Source organism: Mustelus asterias, chromosome 19 (assembly GCF_964213995.1).
Source record: "Mustelus asterias chromosome 19, sMusAst1.hap1.1, whole genome shotgun sequence".
Classification (NCBI taxonomy): domain Eukaryota; kingdom Metazoa; phylum Chordata; class Chondrichthyes; order Carcharhiniformes; family Triakidae; genus Mustelus; species Mustelus asterias.
The window spans coordinates 26,501,584-26,526,939 of record NC_135819.1 but is presented as its reverse complement, the minus strand read 5'-3'; the positions used below and the strand labels follow the sequence as shown (position 1 = coordinate 26,526,939).

The following is a 25,356-nucleotide window of genomic DNA, read 5'->3' as shown; positions in this document are numbered from 1 at the left end:
GAATATTGAAAGATGACCACCAATGCATTCCCTATTTCTAGGGCCACTTCCTTGAACACTGTGGGATGTAGATTATCATGCCCTGGGGATGTATCGGCCTAAAATTTCCCCAACATAATTTCTCTACTCATACTGATTTCCTTCAGTTCCTCCCTCTCACTAAACCCTGTGCTCCCCAACATTCCTGGTATGTTTTTTGTATCCACTTTTGTGAAGACAGAACCAAAGTATGTATTCTGTTGGTCAGCCATTTTTTTGTTCCCTGATGTAGGGGCAGCGTTCTGAAAGCTCGTGCTGCCAAATAAACCTGTTGGACCTTAACCTGGTGTTGTGAGACTTCTTACTTTGACTGTGAGGGACCTACATTTGTCTTCACCAATCTTTTTCCCCTCACATACATGTAGAAACTTGCAATCAGTTTTTATGTTTCCCGCAAGCTTACTCTTGTACTCTATTTTCTGTTTCGTAATCAGTGCCTTGCTCCTCCTTTGGTGAATTCTAAACTGCTCTCAATCCTCAAGTCTGTTTTCTTGGCCAATCTGTATGCCTCTTCCTTGGATCTAATACTACCTTTAATTTCCCTTGTAAGCCATGGTTTGGCCACTTTTTAAATTTTATTTTTGGACCTGACAGAAATGAACAATTGTTGCAGTTCACCCTGCGCTCTTTGAATATTTGCCATTGCCGATCCACCATCATCCCTTCAGGTAAGGATTCCCAATCCATCATTGCCAACTCATTCCTCATACCATCGTAGTTTCCTTTATTTAGATTCAGGACCCTAGTCTGACAATCAGCTACATCACTCTCCAACTTGATGAAGAATTCTATCATATTATGGCCACTCATCCCCAAGGGGTGTCACATAACTAGATTGCCAATTATTCCTTTCTCATTACACAATACCCAGTCTAGGATGACCTGCTCTCTAGTTGGTTCCTCAATTTATTGGTCCAGAAAACCATCCCTTATACACTCCAGGAATTCCTCCTCTATGGTGCTAATTTGATTTGACAAGTCTATGTTCAGATTAAAGTCACTCATAATTACAGATATTCCTTTATTGCATGCATCTCTAATTTCCTGTTCAATGTTCTCCTCAACATCATCACTACAGTATGGGGATCTATACACAACCCCCGCTAACATTCTTTTGCTCCTCAGTGTCTCTCCGCTCTACCCACACATATTCCACATTGCCAGAGCTAATATCCTTCCTCACTATTGCTTTAGTTTCCTCTAACTAGCAATGCCACCCCACCACCTTTTCCTTTTTGTCTGTCCTTCCTAAATACTGAATACTCCTCGGTGTTCAGTTCCCATCTCTGATCACCCTGCAGCCATGACTCTGTAATCCTGACGATATCATACCCGTTTACATCCATTTGCGTGATTAATTCATCCACTTTACTGTGAATCCTTCACACATTAAGGCACACAGTCTTAAGGCTTGGCTTTTTAACATTACTTGTCTCATTCCCGTTATTTTTCACTGTGGTCCCGTTTGATTCTGGTCCTTGATTTCTCTGCCTATTACATTTCTTATTCCCCTTAGTTTCGTCTTTTGTTTATGTCCTTGATTCCGCCTCCTCTGACTCCTTGCATTGGTTCCCATCTCCCTGCCATTTTAGTTTAAACCCTCCCCAATCTCTCCAGCAAATATTCCCCCGAGGACATCAGTTCCGGTCCTGCCCAGGTAATCTATCCAGTTTGTACAGGTCGCACGTGCCCTAGAACCAGTCCCAATATCCCAGGAATTTGAAACTCTTCCCCTTACACCATCTCCTCAGCCATGTATTCATCTGATATATCCTGCTGTTTCTGCTCTGACCAGCATTTGACACTGGTCATAATCCTGACATCACTACCTTTGAGGTCTGACTTCTCAACTTGCTTCCTAACTCCCTATATTTTAGGACTTCATCCTTTTATTTACCTATGAAATTTGTACCAATGTGTATCACAACCACTGGCTGTTCGCCCTCCCCCTGTAACAGCTCTGAGAGATCCTTGACCCTAGCATCAGGATGTTATACATACCATTCGGGAGTCTCGTTTGCAGCCACAGAAACGCCTCTCTTTTCCCCTTACTATTGAATCCCCCATAACTATTGCATTCCACATTTTTGCTCCTCCCCTCTGCAGCAGAACCAACCATGGTGCAATGAATTTGGCTGTTGCTGCTTTCCCCTGAGAGTTTTCAAAGGTTATTCATTAGTGTCACAATTAGGCTTACAATAACATTGCAATGAAGGTACTGTGAAATTACCCTAGTCGCCACACTCTGGTGCCTGTTCGGGTACACTGAGGGAGAATTTAGCACGGCCAATGCACCTAACCACCACGTCTTTGGAACTGTGGGAGGAAACTGGAGCACCCAGAGGAAACCCACACAGACACGGGGAGAACACGCAGACTCCACACAGACAGTGACCCAAGCCGGGAATCGAACTCGGGTCCCTAGCGCTGTGAGGCAGCTGTGTTTGCCACTGTGCCACCCATTCCCCTCAACATTATCAAAAGCAGCGTATATGTTTTGCAGGGGAATAGCCACTGGAGATTCCTACACTATCTGCCTTACTCTCTTCCTCTGCCTTGTGGTCACGCATTCCCTTCCTGCTTGGGGAATCTTAGCCTGTGGAGTGACCACCTCTATACGTGCTAACCACGATACTCTCCACCTCGCTGATGTCCCACAGTATCCCCAGTCACTGTTCCTGCTCCAAAATTCAGGCTTCCGGGAGCTGCAGCTGAAGACACATGCTGGCCCCAGAGAATGGAAATGTTCCTTGCTTCCCACATAGAGCAGGAGGAACCCACCACAGCTTTGAGTTCTCCTGTTATGACTTAGCCTTTTAAATTAAACTTTTAAGAAGATGCTTAATATCAACTAATATCAATTACTCTAGGGTCCTTCTCTCCTGCTCCTCGTTACTACAGGACCTGTCGAAACTCCTGCTTTCTGGTTTTACATTCCTCATTAACAATCAGTTACCCAGGCACACTGCGGAACAAATCACCCGACCCAATTCATTTTACTCTAAATTTTAAGATACAGCTCCAAACATAATAATCTTTTAAATGCCAGAATTATTACAGTTTATGGACAAATCCATTTAAATAAGCAGTTTCTATTTTTAATATGGACATCACAAATTGGTACAGGTAGTAAAGTGTTTGGACAGGAAGTGAATAACATACACAGAATGTTTAGTATATCAATGAGTTTATATCTCCGTCCATGAGAAAAGTGTTTTCTGAATGTTCAAATTTACACGGTGTGTTTCAGGAATGGGAGGGGCAAGTCTCCAAACCATCTCGCTTGGCCAGGGGCAAGGTCCAATCGCTGGAAAAATGATTGAAAAGGTAAGTTTGTGAATAACGATTTGGTGAAAAAGACTTCATTTTCACTGACTATGTTCTCAATTATCTCTCAGCCTCTGAGAGATTGCAATGTTCAAAATATCCCACTGGAGGTAGTCTCAAACCAAACAGGTCGAAGTGCCTGGACTAGCTTCCTCCCTATCAGCCCTGGAAGAAACCAAAATGAGAACAGTTCATATGATTCAAATCTTTATTTTATTTATTTTTGTCACAAGTAGGCTTACATTAACACTGCAATGAAGTAACTGTGAAAATCCCCTTGTCGCCACACTCCGGCGCCTGTTCGGGTACACTGAGGGATAATTTAGCACGGCCAATGCACCCTAACCAGCACATCTTTCAGACTGTGGGAGGGAACCGGAGCACCCGGAGGGCTGGGAGAAAGCTCGCTGCATCTCCTTGAGCAACACCCAACAAAAATGTAACATTACAAGAACCTTAAGCATTCAGAAAGAACTGGAGTCAGCAGGTTAGACTGGGGTTGATGGGACTGTGTAGGGATTGCAAACTGTGAGTGGATTCCGATCAGCTGTGAGGAATTGGCTTTGGAGGCAGGAGGGAGTATTTTACAAAGCATCATGCTGGGAAGACTCCAAGACTTGTTCTTGCCTCTCAGTGCTCTTGTGGGAGGAGGGGGTTGAGATCGATACCGCTGGCTGGGTAGCTAATGATCAGCAGTTAAATAGCCACTTGGGGGAAAATTGCTGCCAGAATCTTAGCAATGGCAGCACCGGGTCAGATGTTTTAACCTGTGTGCCCCTCTCCCCCATCACCCGCCAGTGGAAACAACAAGTAGACTGCATTGGGATACCTTTGAACTTGTGTAATGTTTGAAATGATATTTGAAACTTGTACATCTGATGTGCTAAGTATAATTTTATAAGATGTAAATTTTAAATTTAAACTTCTATCTTATCTATTCCCTTCATAATCTTATATGTTTCTATAAGATCTCCCCTCATTCTTCTGAATTCCAATGAGTATAGCCCCAGTCTACTCAGTCTCGCCTCATAAGCCAGCCCTCTCAACCCCGGAATCAACCTGGTGAATCTCCTCTGCACCCCCTCCAGTGCCAGTATATCCTTTCTCAAGTAAGGAGACCAAAACTGTACACAGTACTCCAGGTGTGGCCTCACCAGCACCTTATACAGCTGCAACATAATCTCGCTGTTTTTAAACTCCATCCCTCTAGCAATGAAGGACAAAATTCCATTTGCCTTCTTAATTACCTGCTGCACCTGCAAAACATCTTTTTGTGATTCTTGCATAAGGACACCCAGGTCCCTCTGCACAGCAGCATGCTGCAATTTTTACCATTTAAATAATGGTCCATTTTGCTGTTATTCCTACCAAAATGGATGACATCACATTTACCAACATTGTACTCCATCTGCCAGACCCTCGCCCACTCACTTAGACTATCTGTATCCCTTTGCAGACTTTCAGCGTCCTCTGCACATTTTGCTCTGCCACTCATCTTAGTGTCATCTGCGAATTTTGACACACTACACTTGGTCCCCAACTCCAAATCATCGATGTAAATCATAAACAATTGCGGTCCCAACACTGATTCCTGAGGCACACCACTCGTCACTGATCACCAACCAGAAAAACAGCCATTTACCCCCGCTCTTTGCTTTCTGTTAGTTAACCAATCCTCTACCCATGCTAGTACATTACCCGTAACACCGTGCACCTTTATCTTATGTAGCAGCCTTTGGTGCGGCACCTTGTCAAATGCCTTCTGGAAATCCAGATACACCACATCCACAGGTTCCCCATTGTCCACTGCGCACATAATGTTCTCAAAGAATTCCACCAAATTAGTCAAACATGACCTTCCCTTCATGAACCCATGCTGCGTCTTACCAATGGGACAATTTATATCCAGATGATATTGGCTTCACCACACAGTCACTCTATCTGAGCTTTAACAGAGAGGAATTTATAGAAAATAGTTGCTGTATATCTGCCAGATCACCAATGACAACCTCAAATGTGCCTTCTCCAATTTACAGGGATCACGGGTCATTGTTGGTCAGTTTACTCGGTCAGAGATTGCAGGAGTGCCTTCAGTAACGTGGCACAATTCAGAGCTCCCCCTGAACCCATCACCATTAGCATCCCCCTGTGGATACCACCCCTCCCTATCTCCAGGCTGTGTACATGGTACAGACTGCAGATGTCTCCTCTATCCATGAGTTTCCCACGGCAGCCCAAAGGCACTCCTGCAATCTGCAGCCTGGAGTCCAGGATGCAATCACTTGCAGACATGTGGCATTGAGAGCTTCATGGCAGCAGCCCCTGAAGAGGGTTTCACTTCCTCAACATTCAAATGGTGTGCAATCATCAGGAGCACATCATGCACTTTTGAGCCAGGTACCCAGGGAGTTCCCATGACCCAGACCAGCTGAGTCACTCACAGGTGCCTCACATATTCGAAGGGCCTCTTTATATTTAGGACTGGTTGTTTGAGGATAATGGGTCCCTGCTCAAACAATGGCTCATGGCACATGTACATTATCCTCTGAGCCCTTCTTTTATTCATTTATGGGAATGTGGCTATTGCTGGCTAGGCTAGCATTTATTACCCAGCCCTAGTTGCCCTTGAGAAGGTGGTGGTGAGCTGCCCTCTTGATCCGCTGCAGTTGATGTGTTGTAGGCACATCCACTGTGCTGTTAGGGAGTTCCAGGATTTTGACCCAGCTGAAGGAATGGATATAGTTCCAAGTCAGGATGGTGAGTGAATTGGTGGGAAACTTTCAAGTGATGATGATCCCAAGTATCTGCTGCCCTTGTCCTTCCATGGGTTTTGAAAGTGCTAGCTATAAATCTTGGTGAGTTCCCGTTTGTGGAAGGGGTGCCAATTAAGGAGGCTGCTTTTTCCTGGATGGTGTTGAGCTTCTTGAGTGTTGTTAGAGTTGCATTCATCCAGGCAGTGGAGAGTATTCCATCACACTCCTGACTTGTGCCTTGTAGATAGCGGGCAGGTTTTGGGAAGTCAGGAAGTGAGTTACTCACCACAGGATTCCCAGCCTCTGACCTGCTGTGGTAGCCACAGTATTTATATGGCTAGTCCAGCCCAGTTTCTGGTCAATAGTAACCCCCAGGATATTGATAACCCCCAGTGCCATTGAATGTCAAGGGGTGATGGTCAGATTCTCTCTTGCTGGAGATGGTCATTGCCTGGCACTTGTGTGACACGAATGTTACATGCACTTGTCAGCCCAAGCCTAGATTTAGTCCAGGCCTTGCTGCATTTGGACAATAACTGCTTCGGTATCCGAGGAACCGCGAATGGTGCTGAACATTGTGCAGTCATCAGCGAACATCCCCACTTCTGACCTTATGAGGGGTGGAAGGTCATCGATGAAGCAGCTGAAGATGGTTGGGCCGAGGACACTACCCTGAGGAACGCCTGCAATGATGTCCCAGGGGCTGAGATGATTGATCTTTGTGCCAGGATTCCAATCAGCAGAGAGTTTTCTCCCTGATTCCCATTGATACCAGTTTTGCTAGGGTTCCTTGATGCCATACTCGGTCAAATGCTGCCTTGATGTCAGGGGCTGTCACTCTCACCTAACCCCTCTGGAAGTCAGCTCTTTTGTTCATGTTTGAACCAAGGCTGTAATGAGGTCAGGAGCTGAGTGATCCTGGCAGAACCTAAACTGGGCGTCACTGATCAGGTTATTGCTGAGCAGGGGCTGCTTGATAGCGCTGTTGATAACCCCTTCCATCACTTTCCTGATGATAGAGAGCAGACTGATTGGGCAGTAATTGGCCGGGTTGGATCAGACCTGCGTTTTGTCTACAGGATTGTTACATTCCCAGCTGATACAAAAGAATAAAACATCCATCAATCAGGAAAAGATGAACTTTAATACACTACTCCTTCACTCCAACTATATCTTTACAGATCCATAAAGATAACACACGAAGAACAACAAAGAACAGTACAGCACAGGAATGGGCCCGTCAGCCCTACACGCCTGTGCCGATCATGATGCCCTAACTAAACTAAGACCGTACGCACTTATGGAGTCCGTATCCTTCCATTCTCATCCTATTCGTGTATTCATCTAGTTGCCCTTTAAATGCCGCTATCGTACCTGCTCCCACCACCTCCCTGGGCAGTGCGTTCCAGGTATTCACCGCCCTCTGTGTAAAAAAAAACCTGCCTTGCACATCTCCTCTAAACTTTTCCCCACGCACCTTAAACCTATGTACCCTAGGAAAGAACATCTGACTATTGGGCGGCACGGTAGCACAGTGGTTAGCACTGCTGCTTCACAGCTCCAGGGTCCCGGGTTCGATTCCCGGCTCGGGTCACTGTCTGTGTGGAGTTTGCACATTCTCCTCGTGTCTGCGTGGGTTTCCTCCGGGTGCTCCGGTTTCCTCCCACAGTCCAAAGATGTGCGGGTTAGGTTGATTGGCCAGGTTAAAAAATTGCCCCTTAGAGTCCTGGGATGTGTAGGTTAGAGGGATTAGCAGGTAAAATTTGTGGGGGTAGGGCCTGGGTGGGATTGTGGTCGGTGCAGACTCGATGGGCCGAATGGCCTCCTTCTGCACTGTAGGGTTTCTATGATTTCTATGATATTCACTCTGTCCATGCCCCTCATAATTTTGTAAACCTCTATCAACCTCTAGTACCCCTCAACCTCTGTCGTTCCAGTGAGAACAAACCAAGTTTATCCAACCTCTCCTCATAGCTAATACCCTGCAGACCAGGCAACATCCTGTACCTCTTCTGTACCCTTTCCAAAGCATCCACAACCTTCTGGTAGTGTGGCGACCAGAATTGTATACAATATTCTCAATGAGGCCTAACTAAGGTTCTGTACAGCTGCAGCATGACCTGCCAATTTTTATACTCAATACCCTGACCGATGAAGGCAAGCGTGCCGTATGCTTTCCTGACTACCTTATCCACCTGCGTTGTCATTTTCAATGATCAGTGGACATGTATGCCCAGATCTCTCTGTCAATACCCCTCAGGGTTCTATCATTTGCTGTATAATTCCTACATGCATTGGACCTTCCAAAATACATTATCTCACACTTGTCCGGATTAAACTCCATCTGCCATATCCCTGCCCAAGTCTCCGACCGGTCTATATCTTGCTGTATCCTCTGACTATCCTCTTCGCTATCCGCACCGATTTTTGTGTCATCTGCGAACTTACTAATCAGACCAGCTACACGTTACATGATGTATCTTATACTCTAATAATCTCAGTGATCCATGTAAACTAATAAGCCGGTTGTGGGGTCCAGTCGGGTTGAGTTGGGTTCAGTAGTTTGTACAGACAGCTAGCCAGCCTGGTCTCTGCTATGCTTTCTTGTTTTCCAGGCTGCTGAGGAAGGGACTTGGGTGGTTCTTCAGAATTGTCACCTTGCCAGTAGCTGGCTGCCTGAGTTGGAGCGTATCTGTGAAGAAGTAATCACCGACAGCGACAAAACGAAGCTGGAATTCCGCCTGTGGCTCACCAGCTATCCATCCAGAGACTTCCCTGTCTCCATGTTACAGAACGGAATCAAAATGACCAATGAGCCACCACAGGGACTACGAGCAAATCTGCTACGGTCATACCTGAATGATCCCATATCTGACCCACATTTCTTTAATGGCTGCAATAAGCCAGAGGTATGGCCTGCTGAGATTCATGATGATGTGGAGATGCCGGCGTTGGACTGGGGTTAACACAGTAAGAAGTTTAACAACACCAGGTTAAAGTCCAACAGGTTTATTTGGTAGCAAAAGCCACACAAGCTTTCGGAGCTGCAAGCCCCTTCTTCAGGTGAGTGGGAATTCTGTTCACAAACAGAGCTTATAAAGACACAGACTCAATTTACATGAATAATGGTTGGAATGCGAATACTTACAACTAATCAAGTCTTTAAGAAACAAAACAATGTGAGTGGAGAGAGCATCAAGACAGGCTAAAAAGATGTGTATTGTCTCCAGACAAGACAGCCAGTGAAACTCTGTGGGGGTTACAGATAGTGTGACATAAACCCAATATCCCGGTTGAGGCCGTCCTCGTGTGTGCGGAACTTGGCTATCAGTTTCTGCTCAGCGACTCTGCGCCGTCGTGTGTCGCGAAGGCCGCCTTGGAGAACGCTTACCCGAATATCAGAGGCCGAATGCCCGTGACCGCTGAAGTGCTCCCCAACAGGAAGAGAACAGTCTTGCCTGGTGATTGTCGAGCGGTGTTCATTCATCCGTTGTCGCAGCGTCTGCATAGTTTCCCCAATGTACCATGCCTCGGGACATCCTTTCTTGCAGCGTATCAGGTAGACAACGTTGGCTGAGTTGCAAGAGTATGTACCGTGTACCTGGTGGATGGTGTTCTCACGTGAGATGGTGGCATCTGTGTCGATGATCCGGCACGTCTTGCAGAGGTTGCTGTGGCAGGGTTGTGTGGTGTCATGGTCACTGTTCTCCTGAAGGCTGGGTAGTTTGCTGCGGACAATGGTCTGTTTGAGGTTGTGCGGTTGTTTGAAGGCAAGAAGTGGGGGTGTGGGGATGGCCTTGGCGAGATGTTCGTCTTCATCAATGACATGTTGAAGGCTCCGGAGGAGATGCCGTAGCTTCTCCGCTCCGGGGAAGTACTGGACAACGAAGGGTACTCTGTCCACCGACCTCCTCAGAAGACAAACACGGGACACAGTGGACAGAGTACCCTTCGTTGTCCAGTACTTCCCCGGAGCGGAGAAGCTACGGCATCTCCTCCGGAGCCTTCAACATGTCATTGATGAAGACGAACATCTCGCCAAGGCCATCCCCACACCCCCACTTCTTGCCTTCAAACAACCGCACAACCTCAAACAGACCATTGTCCGCAGCAAACTACCCAGCCTTCAGGAGAACAGTGACCATGACACCACACAACCCTGCCACAGCAACCTCTGCAAGACGTGCCGAATCATCGACACGGATGCCATCATCTCACGTGAGAACACCATCCACCAGGTACACGGTACATACTCTTGCAACTCGGCCAACGTTGTCTACCTGATACGCTGCAGGAAAGGATGTCCCGAGGCATGGTACATTGGGGAAACTATGCAGACGCTGCGACAACGGTTGAATGAACACCGCTCGACAATCACCAGGCAAGACTGTTCTCTTCCTGTTGGGGAGCACTTCAGCGGTCACGGGCATTCGGCCTCTGATATTCGGGTAAGCGTTCTCCAAGGCGGCCTTCGCGACACACGACGGCGCAGAGTCGCTGAGCAGAAACTGATAGCCAAGTTCCGCACACACGAGGACGGCCTCAACCGGGATATTGGGTTCATGGCACACTATCTGTAACCCCCACAGAGTTTCACTGGCTGTCTTGTCTGGAGACAATACACATCTTTTTAGCCTGTCTTGATGCTCTCTCCACTCACATTGTTTTGTTTCTTAAAGACTTGATTAGTTGTAAGTATTCGCATTCCAACCATTATTCATGTAAATTGAGTCTGTGTCTTTATAAGCTCTGTTTGTGAACAGAATTCCCACTCACCTGAAGAAGGGGCTTGCAGCTCCGAAAGCTTGTGTGGCTTTTGCTACCAAATAAACCTGTTGGACTTTAACCTGGTGTTGTTAAACTTCTTACTGAGATTCATGATGCCACAGCTGTGTTTCCCCAGTGTGGAATCCAATCCCTGTCTCACTCATAGAAATCATAGAAACCCTACAGTGCAGAAAGAGGCCATTCGGCCCATCGAGTCTGCACCGACCACAATCCCACCCAGGCCCTACTCCCATATCCCTTTACATTTATACGCTAATCCCTCTAACCTATGCATCTCAGGACACTAAGGGGCAATTTTAGCATGGCCAATCAAACTAACCCGCACATCTTTGGACTGTGGGAGGAAACCGGAGCACCCGGAGGAAACCCACGCAGACACGAGGAGAATGTGCAAACTCCACACAGACAGTGACCCAAGCCGGGAATCGAACCCAGGTCCCTGGAGCTGTGAAGCAGCAGTGCTAACCACTGTGCTACCGTGCCACCCAGTCAATGTCTGAATATTGAGATATGGGTTGGAAGTGGGTCACAGATTCTCTCCATCCACAGAAAGTAGATTAATCCTGGATCACTCATTGTTCCAAAGCTCTCATCTTCTGTATTTAACCCTATCGGAGACAGACAAGTTATTGGTTTTGTTTGTAATTGTCCTTTGAAAGAGATAGGTTATAATTTTGAAGCAACGCCGGAGTTTTTATTTTACAGTTACTTTCATTCACAGGTGTGGGAGAAGCTTCTATTTGCTTTGTGCTTTTTCCACGCTCTCATCCAAGAACGCCGGATGTTTGGTTCTCTGGGCTGGAATGTGCCTTATGAGTTTAATGAGTCTGATCTGAGAATCAGTGCAAAGCAAGTCCAGGTATGTGACAGTGAGGAACTAATTGAAATTCTGATGCTAATTAACTAATGTGTTCAGCAATGATGAAATATGGACCCTTTTTTAACAACTTTGTTCCGATGGTGACCCTTTCCCCTCTGAGTTAGAAGAGAGACTTGCATTTATATAGAACCTTTCACATCCTCAGAATGTGCCAAAGTGCTTTTCAGCGAATGTCCCTTTTGAGTAGTTTTGACGAGTACAGTTTATTATTTAGTTGACTAATTACTACCCATTTAATCATTGCAAATACTATTAATCCGATATAAATTAGTTGGGGAAACAGATGCAAGAGTTTTTACATAACTGTCGGCATGGTTACCAGCTGGGCGAATCCATTGTTTCCCCATTTTCTGGAGCTATTGGTTGAGCTTTTGGTTTCCCCAAATGCCACAAAGAACAATACAGCACAGGAACAGGCCCTTCGGCCCTCTAAGCCTGCGCCGCTCATGTGCCCAACAAGACCATTATTTTGTATCCCTCTATTCCCAGTCTGTTCATGTGGTTATCTCGATAAGTCTTAAACGATCCCAGCGTGTCCGCCTCAATCACCTTGCTTGGCAGCGCATTCCAGGCCCCCACCACCCTCTGTGTAAAATACGTCCCCCTGACATCTGTGTTGAACATTGCCCCCCCCTCACCTTGAAACCATGACCCCTTGTATTCATCACCTCCGACCTGGGAAAAAGCTTCCCACTGTTCACCCTATCTATGCCCTTCATAATTTTATACACCTCTATTAGGTCGCCCCTCATCCTCCGTCTTTCCAGGGAGAACAACTCCAGTTTACCCAATCTCTCCTCATAGCTAAGACAAATAGCTAAGATACCAGGCAAAATCCTGGTAAACCTTCTCTGTACTCTCTCCAAAGCCTCCACGTCCTTCTGGTAGTGTGGCAACCAGAACTGGACGCAGTATTCCAAATGCGGCCTAACCAACGTTCTATACAGCTGCATCATCATATGCCAACTTTTATATTCTATGCCCCGTCCAATAAAGGCAAGCATGCCATATGCCTTCTTGACCACCCTCTCCACCTGTGCTGCCACCTTTAAAGACTTGTACACCCAGGTCCCTCTGTGTGTCTATACTCCTGATGGTTCTGCCATTTATTGTACAGCTCCCCCTTACATTAGATCTACTGAAATGCATCACTTCGCATTTATCTGGACTAAATTCCATCTGCCATTTCTCCGCCCAATGTTCCAGCCTATCTATATCCTGCTGTATTCTCTGACAATGTTCATCACTATCCGCAACTCCAGCAATCTTCGTGTCGTCCGCAAACTTACTGATCACACCAGCTACATCTTCCTCCAAATCATTTATATATATCACAAACAGCAGAGGTCCCAGTACAGAGCCCTGTGGAACACCACTAGTCACAGACCTCCAACCGGAAAAAGACCCCTCCACTGCTACCCTCTGTCTTCTATGGCTAAGCCAGTTTTCCACCCATCTAGCTAGCTCACCTTTTATCCCGTGAGATTTAACCGTTTGCACCAGCCTGCCATGAGGGACCTTGTCAAACGTTTTACTAAAATCCATATAGACGACATCCACGGCCCTTCCCTCGTCAATCGTTTTTGTCACCTCCTCAAAAAAGTCAACCAAATTTGTGAGGCATGACCTCCCTCGTACAAAACCATGTTGTCTATCGCTAATGAGATTATTCAGTTCTAAATGTGCATATATCCTATCTCTAAGAATCTTCTCCAACAACTTCCCTACCACGGACGTCAAGCTCACCGGCCTGTAATTACCCGCGTTATCCTTGCTACCCTTCTTAAATAACGGGACCACATTTGCTATCCTCTAATCCTCTGGGACCTCACCTGTGAGGAGTCTAACAACACCAGGTTAAAGTCCAACAGGTTTATTTGGTAGCAAACGCCACTAGCTTTCGGAGCGCTGCTCCTTCATCAGATGGAGTGGAAATCTATATCCTGCTAGATTTCCACTCCATCTGACGAAGGAGCAGTGCTCCGAAAGCTAGTGGTGTTTGCTACCAAATAAACCTGTTGGACTTTAACCTGGTGTTGTGAGACTCCTTACTGTGTTTACCCCAGTCCAACACCGGCATTTCCACATCATGACCTCACCTGTGTCCGGTGAAGAGACAAAGATTTCTGTTAGAGGCCCAGCAATTTCATCTCTTGCCTCCCTGAGGAGTCTAGGATAGATGCCATCCGGCCCTGGGGATTTGTCTGTCTTAATGTTTTCTAAAAAACCTAACACTTCCTCCCTTGTAATTGAGATTTTTTCTAACGGGTCAACACATCTCTCTGAGACACTACCAGTCAACATGTCCCTCTCCTTTGTGAATACTGATGCAAAGTATTCGTTTAGGATCTCACCTACTTCCTTTGGTTCGAAGCATAATCCCCCTCGTTTGTCCCTGAGAGGTCCGATTCTTTCCCTAACAACTCTCTTGTTCCTAACGTATGTATAAAATGCCTTAGGATTCTCCTTAATCCTGCCTGCCAAGGACATTTTGTGACCCCTTTTTGCCCTTCTAAGTCCCTGTTTGAGTTCTTTTCTACTTTCTCTGTATTCCTCCAGTGCTCTGTCTGTTTTTAGCTGCCTGGACCTCATGTATGCCTCTTTTTTCTTTTTGATTAGACCCACAATTTCACTGGTCATCCACGGCTCCCGAATCCAACCTTTCCTATCCTTCCTCTTTACAGGCACATGCCTGTCCTGCAGTCCTATCAACTGTTCCTTAAAAGACTCCCACATGCCAGATGTGGATTTACCCTCGAACAGCCTCTCCCAATCAACAGCCACCAACTCCTGCCTAATCCAGCTGTAGTTAGCCTTCCCCCAATTCAGCACCTTACCCATAGGACAACACTCATCTTTTACCATTACTATCCTAAAGTTTACAGAATTGTGGTCACTATTTGCCACATGTTCCCCTACTGCAACTTTGATGACCTGACCGGGCTCATTCCCCAGTACTAGGTCCAGTATAGCCCCCTCTCTAGTTGGACTGCCAACATATTGTTCCAAAGAGCCTTCCTGTACGCATTTTATAAATTCTTCCCCGTCCAGGCCCCCAGCCCTAAGCGATTTCCAGTCTATGTGAGGGAAATTAAAGTCTCCCACTACAACAACCATATTTTTTCTGCACCTGTCCAGAATCTCCTTACATATCCGTTCCTTAACTTCCCGTGGGCTGTTGGGAGGCCTGTAGTATACCCCCAGCATAGTGACTGTGCCCTTCCTGTTTCTGAGCTCCACCCACAGTGACTCATTACCTGACCCTTCCATATTGTCCACCCTCTGTACCACTGTAATATGCTCCCTAACCAGCATTGCTACTCCCCCACCTCTCCTTGCCCCTTCTCTGTCTCGCCTAAAACACTTGTACCCTGGAATATTCAGCTGCCAGTCCTGTCCTTCTTTTAACCAAGTCTCCGTCACTGCAACCACATCCAAGTTCCGCTCTAAGGCTCTAAGCTCGTCTGTCTTGCCCGTGACGCTCCTTGCATTGAAGCAGATGCACTCCAGACCTCCAGGCCCACTGAGGTCATCCTCCCCCAGAATGCTCTTCCTCTTAGATAGCCTTGTCTTGGCCCCAACCTCGTCCCCAGCCTCTATGCTTATTGACCTATTGTTCTGATCCCCACCCCCCTGCCACATTAGTTTAAACCCACCCGAACCACACTAGCAAAACTCCCAGCTAGGATATTCGTGCCCCTCCAGTTTAGGTGCAACCCGTCCTTCTTGTACAGGTGCCATCCTCTCTTGAAGATTTCCCAGTGATCCACGAATTTGAAACCCTCCCTCCTGCACCAGTCCTTTAGCCACGCGTTCAGCTGTGCAGTCTCCCTGTTCCTAGCCTCACTAGCTTGTGGAACTGGGAGTAGTCCAGAGATCGCTATCCTAGAGGCCCTGCTTTTTAGCCTATTACCCAACTCCCTGAATTGCTCTCTCAGGACCTCCCTGCTCTTTCTGCCGACGTCATTTGCACCAATGTGGACAATGACGTCTGTCTGGTTACCCGTCTTTTTTAGAATGCTTCCTACCCGCTCAGAGACATCCAGGACCCCGGCACCAGGGAGGCAGACTACCATCCTGGAGTCTCGTTCACGCCCACAGAACCGCCTGTCTGTGCCTCTAACCATTTCATCCCCCACTACTATTGCTGTCCTGGTTCTCCTCTTTCCCTCTGAGCCACAGAGCCCGATTCCGTGCCAGTGACCTGGTCATCGTGGCTTACCCCTGGAGGGTCATCCCCCCCACAGTATCCAAAATTGTATACTTATTCTGGAGGGGGACAACCACAGGGGATCCCATCACTGACTGCTCTCTCCCCTCCTCTCTCCCGTCTGACACCCATCCCTTACTGTTACAGGGGACAACCACCGGGGTACTCTCTGGTACGTGATCTTTACCCTTCCTAACCGTGACCCAGGTGCCTTCCTCCCGTGGCCCTGGTGTGACGACCTGCCTGTAACTTCTCTCTATTAACCTCTCATTTTCCCTGACTAGACTAAGGTCATCGAGCCGCAGCTCCAGTTCCCTAACGCGATCTCTCAGGAGCTGCAGTTCGACGCACCTGGTGCAGATATGGACTTCCGGGAGGCTCGGCGACTCCATGAACTCCCACATCCGACACCGACAGCAAAACATTGGCCTCCCACTGATAATTACCCCTTTCCTTTAAATTACTGGGTGAACGAAGAACTGTGCCTTGGAAGATGCTGTCAGATGTTATCACCCTTATACTTTAACAATTAACCCCCCCTCCCCCCTCTCCCAGATCTCCGGACACCCCTCACCCCTCACCCTTGCTAGGCTTCCAGCCTCGATTCCCCCCTATTGATGGCCAAGGACATTGGTTTTTGACATGTTTATTGAAAATTTTCTTACATAGCAAACAAACCCAGATACAGATCCACATATTGCTCGCATGTACATTCCAACACGACTGGGCTCAGGGCACCCCGTGGACAAGGGACAAGCCCCTGGTACCCCCGGCACACACCCCAAGTCCCATCTAATCGCACCAGTAATGACAGTAATAATATAAAAACAAAAAGGCAGAGGAACGCCGCTGCAGAACCAACTGAGCGCCCAAACAGCCCAGGCTATAAACTAGTGAGCAGAGAAAAGAAAGAGAGAGAGACAGCGAACGAAAGAGAAGAAAGAGAGTGAGAGGGAAAATAGAAAAGTTCTCACATTGCTCCCCACACCTCGGCCGGGCGGGCATACTCAGGTAAAGGGCTAGGATGCATCCACTAATCGGGGAGGAGGAGGGGGGGGGGGGGGGTTCTGTGGGAGCACCGGGATCCTGGGGCCATCGGGTATCTACTAACCCGGCTCCAACTGCAGCATCCCAACATGCGCTATGAATGGTTGCCAGGTTTTATAGAACCTAGCAGTGTTCCTATGAAGTGTGTACCTCATCTTCTCCAGCTTAATGGCATCTACCACCTCCTTCACCCACTGTGAGTGCGTTGGGGGTGCACCTGATTTCCACCGAAACAGGATTAATTGTCTTGCCAGGAGCATAGTGAATTTCGGCAGCGGCGGACTTAAAGGCAAGACCCCAAACAGGGCAGCCTGGGGAGATGCACTTATATCCCGAGATAGCTTTGCCGCAATCATCTCAAATATCGATGGCAGGTAGTTATACAGTGATGGGCAAGCCCAGAACATACGTAAGAGACTGGCGGGAACTTGCTGGCACCGTCCACAAATGGGGCTTGTGCCGAGGTACATTCTAGAGAGTCTAAACCTAGTTGGATATGCTCTGTGAAGGAGTTTACATTGTATCACACCCAGCTTGGCACATATTGAGGAGGAGCCGTACTCGATGCAGCAACATGTCCCAATCCTCCTCCGAGAACTGCTCTCCCAGACCTCATTCCCAAAAAGATTTAACCCCTGATAGAGAGTTTTGTTGGGACAGAATTTGTGAATAAAGAACAGAAATGATACCACGCACAGTAATAGAAGGCACTAAGAAGATGTCAATGGAGACACGAGGAGGGAGCGTCGGAAATTGGGGGTTGGCCCTACGTACAAAGTCTCAAATTTGCAAATATCTGAAAAAGTGCATTGCAGGTTCGGCAAACTTATCCAGCACCTGCTGGAATGACGCAAATACACCGTCCGGATACAAATCCCGGAATGCTCTGATCCCGTGCTCAGCCCATATGTTGAAGGCACCATCCAAAACAGACGGAGAGAAAAATGGTGAGCCGATACTGGGGAGGCCAGCGACCAGGCCTGAAACCCAAAGTGGCATCTAAATTGCATCCAAATTCTAAGAGTTGACTTGACAAGTGCACTCCTAGTATACTGGGAGGAGGGATAATTTACCAGGGAACATATCAAGGCAGCCAGGGAAGATGGAGCGCAGGAGGAGGATTCTATCTGCAGCCAACAAGGAACTTCCTGTTGCCTCTCTCTCTGCACCCAACACACTACCGCTCTCATATTGGCTGCCCAATAATAAAATAGAAAATTGGGCAATCCCATACCCCCCTCCCGTTTAGGGCTTTGTAAGACTGTCCTTCGCATTCTTTAGTTTTTTCCTATTCCAGACAAAGCTTGAAATGAGCCAGTCAAGTCTGTGAAAGAAGGATTTGGGGCTGAACACTGGGATGCACTGGAAGAGATATAAAAACTTAGGTGGTATGTTCATCCTCACCGCATTGATACAGCCCGCTACTGATAACGGGAGGATGGACCAACGTTTGAGGTCCTGTTCCATCCACCCCATGAGTGGAGCAAAGTTAGCTCCAAAGAGCCCACTAAATTTGCTCGTCACTTGCACCCCCAAGTAAGTAAACCGCCGAGTGACAATCCTGAAAGGCAGGGTGTGGAGCGGGAGGCTACGAGCCGCTGCATTCAAAGTTAAGAGCTCACACTTATTCAAGTTAAGCTTGTACACCAAAATATGACCAAACCTCTCTAGTACAGATAAGACTTTGGGAATCGAGTTAGACAGGTTGCCGACACACAACAGGAGGTCATCCGCATACAGTGATATTCTCCGCTCGATTCACTCCCAACCAATCCTCACCACTTGTTTGCTGTTGCGAAAAGCCGCAGCAAGAAGTTCAATAGCAATGGCAACTAACAGGGGGGAGAGGGGGCATCCTTTCCTAGTCCCCTGGGACAAAGGGAATAAAAGCTGAATGCACATCGTTTGTCCAGACCAAGGCTAGAGGGGCAGAGTTCAGTATTTTGATCTAGGAGATGAGCCGAACCCGAACCTCCCAAGAGCATAAAATAAATAATCCCATTCCAATCAATCAAACGTTTTTTCAGTGTCCAGCGGGATTCACATCTCTGTTAGCTTGGAGGTGGCAGGCGCATACATAATGTTCAACAGCTGCTGAATATCCGAGTACATATGTCTATTTTTAATGAACCCAGTCTGGTCAGGCGAGATGATAAAGGGCAGAATGTCCTCCAAGCGAATGGCCAGAATCTTAGAGATCAGTTTGAGATCCACGTTCAGCAGTGAGATTGGTCTATAGGAGCTGCAGATTTGCGGGTCCTTATTCTTTTTAATGAAAATGAAATTGTCGCTTGCCTCAGTCTGCGGGAGAGAGCGGTTCTCATATGATTCATTGATCATGCGCAGTAGCAGGGGAGCCAACCTATCCATAAATGTTTCGTAGAATTCGATGGGATACCCATCTGGTCCCGGACATTTCCCACTCTGCATAGTTCTGGCCGTCCTAACAATTTCTTCAACGTCGATTGGTTTCTCCAGTGCCGCAGTCTCTCCCCTGTCCACCATTGGCAGTGCTCTCCAAGCTATAGAGGGTTGAATTAAAGTCCCTAAACAGTTCATTTATTCGCTGTGGATCAGTAGAGACTCCATTCCTATCAGACAGATGTTATTTCGTCTGTGGCGTTCTTCCATCTCATCACATTTCTCCCTTAGGGACTTAACCTCCAATGTTAAATGAGTAACTTGGCTCTTCAGCTCGGAGATCATGTTTCCACTAAATGCCTCTGAGTCCTCAAGCTCCTTCAAGCGATTCCCATGGACGACGGTGACACCTTGGAGAGATTTAACAGATGATCTGAGCTCCTCTCTCAGCTCGTCTATCTTGGCCTGCAACTCAGTGGTCCACTGGTCCAACTTACTGTCCAATCTTTGCATGGCCTCCACAGCAGCTTCCCCTGTCCTTTCACCCAGCATGCACTGTTCAGGGATCCCACCAGGGGAGCGTGGCAGGGTCCCCCCCCCCCCCCCAGCGGCCCCCCTGCGCCTGTGGTCCCACTCTTCGATTTTGGTTTGTTTTTTGCCAGTGCAGGCGCCGGTGGGCTTACCCATTTCCTTCAGCCTGGAGGCTATTTCTTCGTCCACGTATCAAGCTGTCTCACTGTTTGATCTACCAGAGTTCTTACATGGATTGCTTATCACCTTACTTCACCCTTAACTGGGCGAACAGAAACAGCAAAGGGTTCCCAGCCCAGCTGCAAGTTGCAACTCTTCTCCCTCACTTTAATTCACCCTTGGTTGGGTGAAAAAAGAAACAGCACCGCGTCCCCAGGTTGATCTGACAGTTGCAGTTTTTATGACACAGGAATTCTTCCCTGGGCTGTCCACCACCCGAAACCAATTCACACTTGACTGAGTGAAATCACTACAGGATGGTTCCCGGCTGAACTGCAAGTCCCAACATGCCCCTCATTGAGCTCCAGCTGCAAAAAAACAATCCAAAAGTAGAAATAGCAGCTTGCAATTTGCAGCAGGACCTTAGTGGCTCCTGCTTCCCACTTTAATTCACCCTTTCTTGGGTGAAAAAAGGACAGAGAGTTTGCAGACAGAGCTGCAATCCACAGTCCTCCCCCGCTGAGCGCGCACAGTAAATTCCAACCGGCAGGAAGGAATCTAAACATAACCCTTTCCAGCTAGACTTTCAAAGTTCTCTCCTTGCACCTGCCCTCCAGGCATGTTTAAAGCTTGCTTGATGTACATTAACCTCTCTCCAGAGCTCAACAAACAGCCGGATTTCAAGAAGGATCTTGCCACCTGGGGACCATGCTTCCTCTCACACCAGCTCCATGTTTGATTCCCCCCCCCCCCCGATGGCCAAGGACATTTGACCAAAGGCTTTACATGTTCCAAGCAGCAGCAACACTCGTACAGGAGCTGTTTGCTTCCCCTCAGGGTCTCAATCAGACTCCTTGCACCTTTCTGACTCAGAAAGAGGAGTTTGATCAGGAATCCTGGCAGTTACAGCTAGCTGGGTCTCTCGGAGCTGTTCCCAGCCTGCTGCTGAGGAAAGATGGCACTGAGCAGAGCTCCCAGCGTCTGGGGAGTGGTCACTAACTCCGATGGAAGGGCAGGGTCCGATCTCGAAGCTTTCCAGGAACGAGGGAGGAGATCAATGTTCTGATTGGTAATTTGTGCGAGAGACAGCAATTGTCAACTTGTCACCAGTTAAGGAGAAATCAGGAAGAATAACTCATGTCTCCTTTGGGTTATTGTTCATAGAAATCATAGAAACCCTACAGTGCAGAAGGAGGCCATTCAGCCCATCGAGTCTGCACCGACCACAATCCCACCCAGGCCCTACCCCCACATATTTACCCCCTAATCCCACTAACCTACGCATCCCAGGACTCTAAGGGGCAATTTTTAACCTGGCCAATCAACCTAACCCGCACATCTTTGGACTGTGGGAGGAAACCGGAGCACCCGGAGGAAACCCACGCAGACACGAGGAGAATGTGCAAACTCCACACAGACAGTGACCCAAGCCGGGAATCGAACCCGGGACCCTGGAGCTGTGAAGCAGCAGTGCTGACCACTGTGCTACCGTGCCGCCCCATCGAGTCTGCGCTGACAACAATCCCACCCAGACCCTATCCCCGTAACCCCACGTATTTACCCCACTAATCTCCTCTGACACTAAGGGGAAATTTAACATGGCCAATCAAACTCTTTGGACTGTGGGAGGAAACCCATGCAGACACGGGGAGAATATGCAAACTCCACACAGTAACCCAAGGCCAGCTTGAACCTGGGTTCCTGGCACTGTGAGGCAGCACTGTGCCGCCCATTTTATACCCATCTGAGGAGGAAGGTAGGGCCTCAACTGAAAAGCAGCATCTCTGACAGTGCTGCCCTCCCTCCGTGCCGCACTACAATGTCAGCCTAGACTATATGCTCAAATCCCTGAAGTGAGAGTTAAACTCAGCACCTTCTGATGTGGGAGTGCTGCCACTCTGTGAGATGCAGCAACTCAGCTTACACTTTGCAGCAACTCCAGCAGCGTGTAATCTAGACTGACACTCACTCCAGTGTGTACTAATGCAATGCTGCTTTGCCTGGGAAACACTTGGAGATGTCCTGAGATAGGTGTCATTATAATACCTGTGTTCCTCTAACATTAGTAAGAAGTCTCACAACACCAGGTTAAAGTCCAACAGGTTTATTTGGTAGCAAATACCACAAGCTTTCGGAGCAATGAGTGAAAACACGAAGCACAAGCAAGCTTTCAGATGGAGTGGTCTCTGTTCTCAAACAGTACACAGACACAGAAATCAAATTACAGAATACTGATTAGAATGCAAATCTCTACAGCCAGCCAGGTCTTAAATGTACAGACAATGTGGGGGGAGGGAGCATTCAACACAGGTTAAAGAGATGTGTATTGTCTCCAGACAGTACAGCTGTCTAACATTAGCCAGACAATGTCATTTCAGATAGGGATTGGAGAGTGGTTGAAGTATCTTTCCCATTGTGATATTTCCACAGGTATTCTTGAACGAGTACAGTCAGGTTCCTTTCGAAGCGCTGATCTACCTTACGGGCGAGTGCAACTATGGTGGCCGCGTGACAGATGACCACGACCGGCGACTTCTCCTCAGCCTCCTGGAGAGCTTCTACTGTCAAAGTGTTATCAGTGATGACTGCTACAAGTTCTCTCCCAGTGGCATCTACTGCTGCCCCAGAAAGAGCAGCTACGAGAGTTATTTGGAATGTATAAAGCGGTTACCCCTCAATGCAGACCCCGAGGTAGAGTGAGGAGTTGTGAGATTGGAGGCTGGGGGTGAGCAGGCCAGTGAATGAGTGGTTTTGAACTCACTCTATAGCTTGGAAACTTTCACATCTAATCAGAGCATCATGTTCCCAATCTTCTCAGCTAGTCAGGGAGCTGGGATTGGGGGTGGATTACGGGCTGTCAGTGGTGTTGGTGTTGGAAAACTCAGAATGTGGTTCATTTGGAGGTCCAGTTACCTTTAACATCAGAGTGTGAGTGACTTTTCCCCTCCTCGTCAGCTGGACAGGGTTGAAAGGTGAGAAAATCCACAGCCCAGAACCAGAGAGCCGGAAGAGAGGGAGAGGTCCTGAGGGAGGAGGTAACAAGAGAAATCACACGGGAGGGTTTTGGATTGTCACTCAGTGAGGAGATGATGGGTTGGCCTGGAAATTGTGATGTTTCAGATGGTATGAGATGGCCAATTGGGGGGGGGATGTAGGCTGATTGCACTGGGCTAACCCTGGGGGTCCAGGAGGGACACACTCCTGTTGCTCCTAGCTCACAAGCAGTGCTGGAAAGGCACTTGTACTTCCCGTCAGCTGCTGTGATTCTGAGCCCTGGGAAACCTGACCTCAGCTATTCAATGTGAAATTCTAACACTTGCAGCGAGTCGCCAAGGGAAAAGAGTAACTCAGCTCTCCAGCGAGGGTTAAACAGCCAACATCCAACTTGTTCCTGTTACCTGTAACCTTCTCTGCTCTAAGAAGAACAAACTCAGCTTCTCCAGTCTCTACACAACTGAACTCCCTCACCCCGATACAGTTCGGGTAAATCTCCTCTGCACCCTCTCTGAGGGCTTGAGATTTAAAGTGTGGAGCCCAGGATGAGGTCGAACAGTGAATCATGTGGGTGTGGTTTGATATGTGCAATAGTGAGCAGGGTCTAGATGAGTAGTATAATGTGATGTGTCCAGTCGGCTTTTCCTAATCATTTTCTGCTTTAGGTTTTTGGACTGCACGAAAATGCAAATATCACGAAGGAGCAAAAAGAAACACAGAAGCTTTTTGATGGGATTCTGAGCACACTGCCTCGAGAGGTGAGTGGTACCTAACTCTCCTTACTATTCGAATCCTGCTCACTGTGGGTCATTGCGCTGCTGTGAGGAACGGCTCCCCTGAACAGCAGCTCATTTACTCATCTTGATTAAAGGTCTCAGTATGAGACTGTCAGCTTGTGGCAGACACTGTACATTGTCAGAATGTCTGGGTGAAATTGGGACTGAAATGCACAGCTTTATACTTTGAATAGAAATCTATATAAAATAGCACAGAGAGGATGCTGCTAAAACAATGTGACTCCGTCAAAGAAAGTTACAGCTCAGGAACAGGCCCTTTGGCCCTCCAAGCCTGCACCGACCATGCTGTCCGTCTGAACTAAAACCCCCTACCCTTATGGGGACCATATCCCTCTATTCCCTCTATTTGGGGCGGCACGGTAGCACAGTGGTTAGCACTGCTGCTTCACAGCTCCAGGGACCTGGGATCGATTCCCGACTTGGGTCACTGTCTGTGTGGAGTTTGCACATTCTCCTCGTGTCTGCGTGGGTTTCCTCCGGGTGCTCCGGTTTCCTCCCACAGTCCAAAGATGTGTGGGTTAGGTTGATTGGCCATGCTAAAATTGCCCCTTAGTGTCCTGAGATGTGTGGGTTAGAGGGATTAGCGGGTAAATATGTAGGGATATGGGGGTAGGGCCTGGGTGGGATTGTGATCGGTGCAGACTCGATGGGCCAAATGGCCTCTTTCTGCACTGTAGGGTTTCTATGATTCTATGATTCCCATCCTGTTCATGTATTTGTCCAGACATCCCTTAAGAGTCACTACCGTATCCGCTTCCACTACCTCCCCGGCAGCAAGTTCCAGGCACCCACCACTCTCTGTGTAAAAAACCTGCCTCGTACATCTCAGCTCTGCGAGTATTATAATACCTCTGGCTTTTTCCAGAAGAGCTAACTGAAATGTTTCATTGGTCTGTAGCCTCCTTCATTCACTCCGAGAGATCTGTACAGGGCTCAGCTCAGTTAGTCTGTAACATTCAGAACATAAACAGTGCAGGAATACACAATGCAAAGAGTCAGTTTACGGCAACTAAACATTGCAATGTTTCACACGGAGGCTGTTTGAATGTCAGGCAACAGGAATGATTTTAACAATGATCTGGGCACCCACAATCATTTCTGAATTTCAAACTGTTTCTTTCCTCCAGGTAAACGGAGGTGTTAGATCATCATCTGAGATTGTGCAGGAGCTGGCAACAGACATTCTATCCAAAATCCCACTTGACTTTGACACTGAGGATGTAATGGTGAGAGATAAGCCCACATCAATAAGGCTGAAATATTATGCTTTGTGATTTTACTCTGTTTATTGAGAGTGCTCTGAATTTTGTTGTGCAGAATGACTTAAAAATCTTAGAAATCTTAGAAACCCTACAGCACAGAAAGAGGCCATTCGGCCCATCGAGTCTGCACTGACCACAATCCCACCCAGGCCCTACCCCCATATCCCTACATGTGAGAATCCCAACTGTGAGAAACACAGGGCCCTTT

The 25,356-nt window shown here is 47.7% G+C and overlaps 1 protein-coding gene across 1 annotated transcript in view; it reads left to right on the top strand.

Moving 5' to 3' along the window:
- The window catches only part of LOC144507660 (dynein axonemal heavy chain 3-like), a 459,789-nt gene that overhangs the window by 413,640 nt on the left and 20,793 nt on the right, over positions 1 to 25,356 (top strand). Inside the window, exons 51-56 of the mRNA XM_078234817.1 lie at positions 3,290 to 3,366; positions 8,735 to 9,028; positions 11,629 to 11,766; positions 22,526 to 22,786; positions 23,755 to 23,847; positions 25,014 to 25,112. Of these exons, the coding sequence (XP_078090943.1) occupies positions 3,290 to 3,366; positions 8,735 to 9,028; positions 11,629 to 11,766; positions 22,526 to 22,786; positions 23,755 to 23,847; positions 25,014 to 25,112 (962 nt within the window). The remainder of the gene's footprint in view (positions 1 to 3,289; positions 3,367 to 8,734; positions 9,029 to 11,628; positions 11,767 to 22,525; positions 22,787 to 23,754; positions 23,848 to 25,013; positions 25,113 to 25,356) is intronic.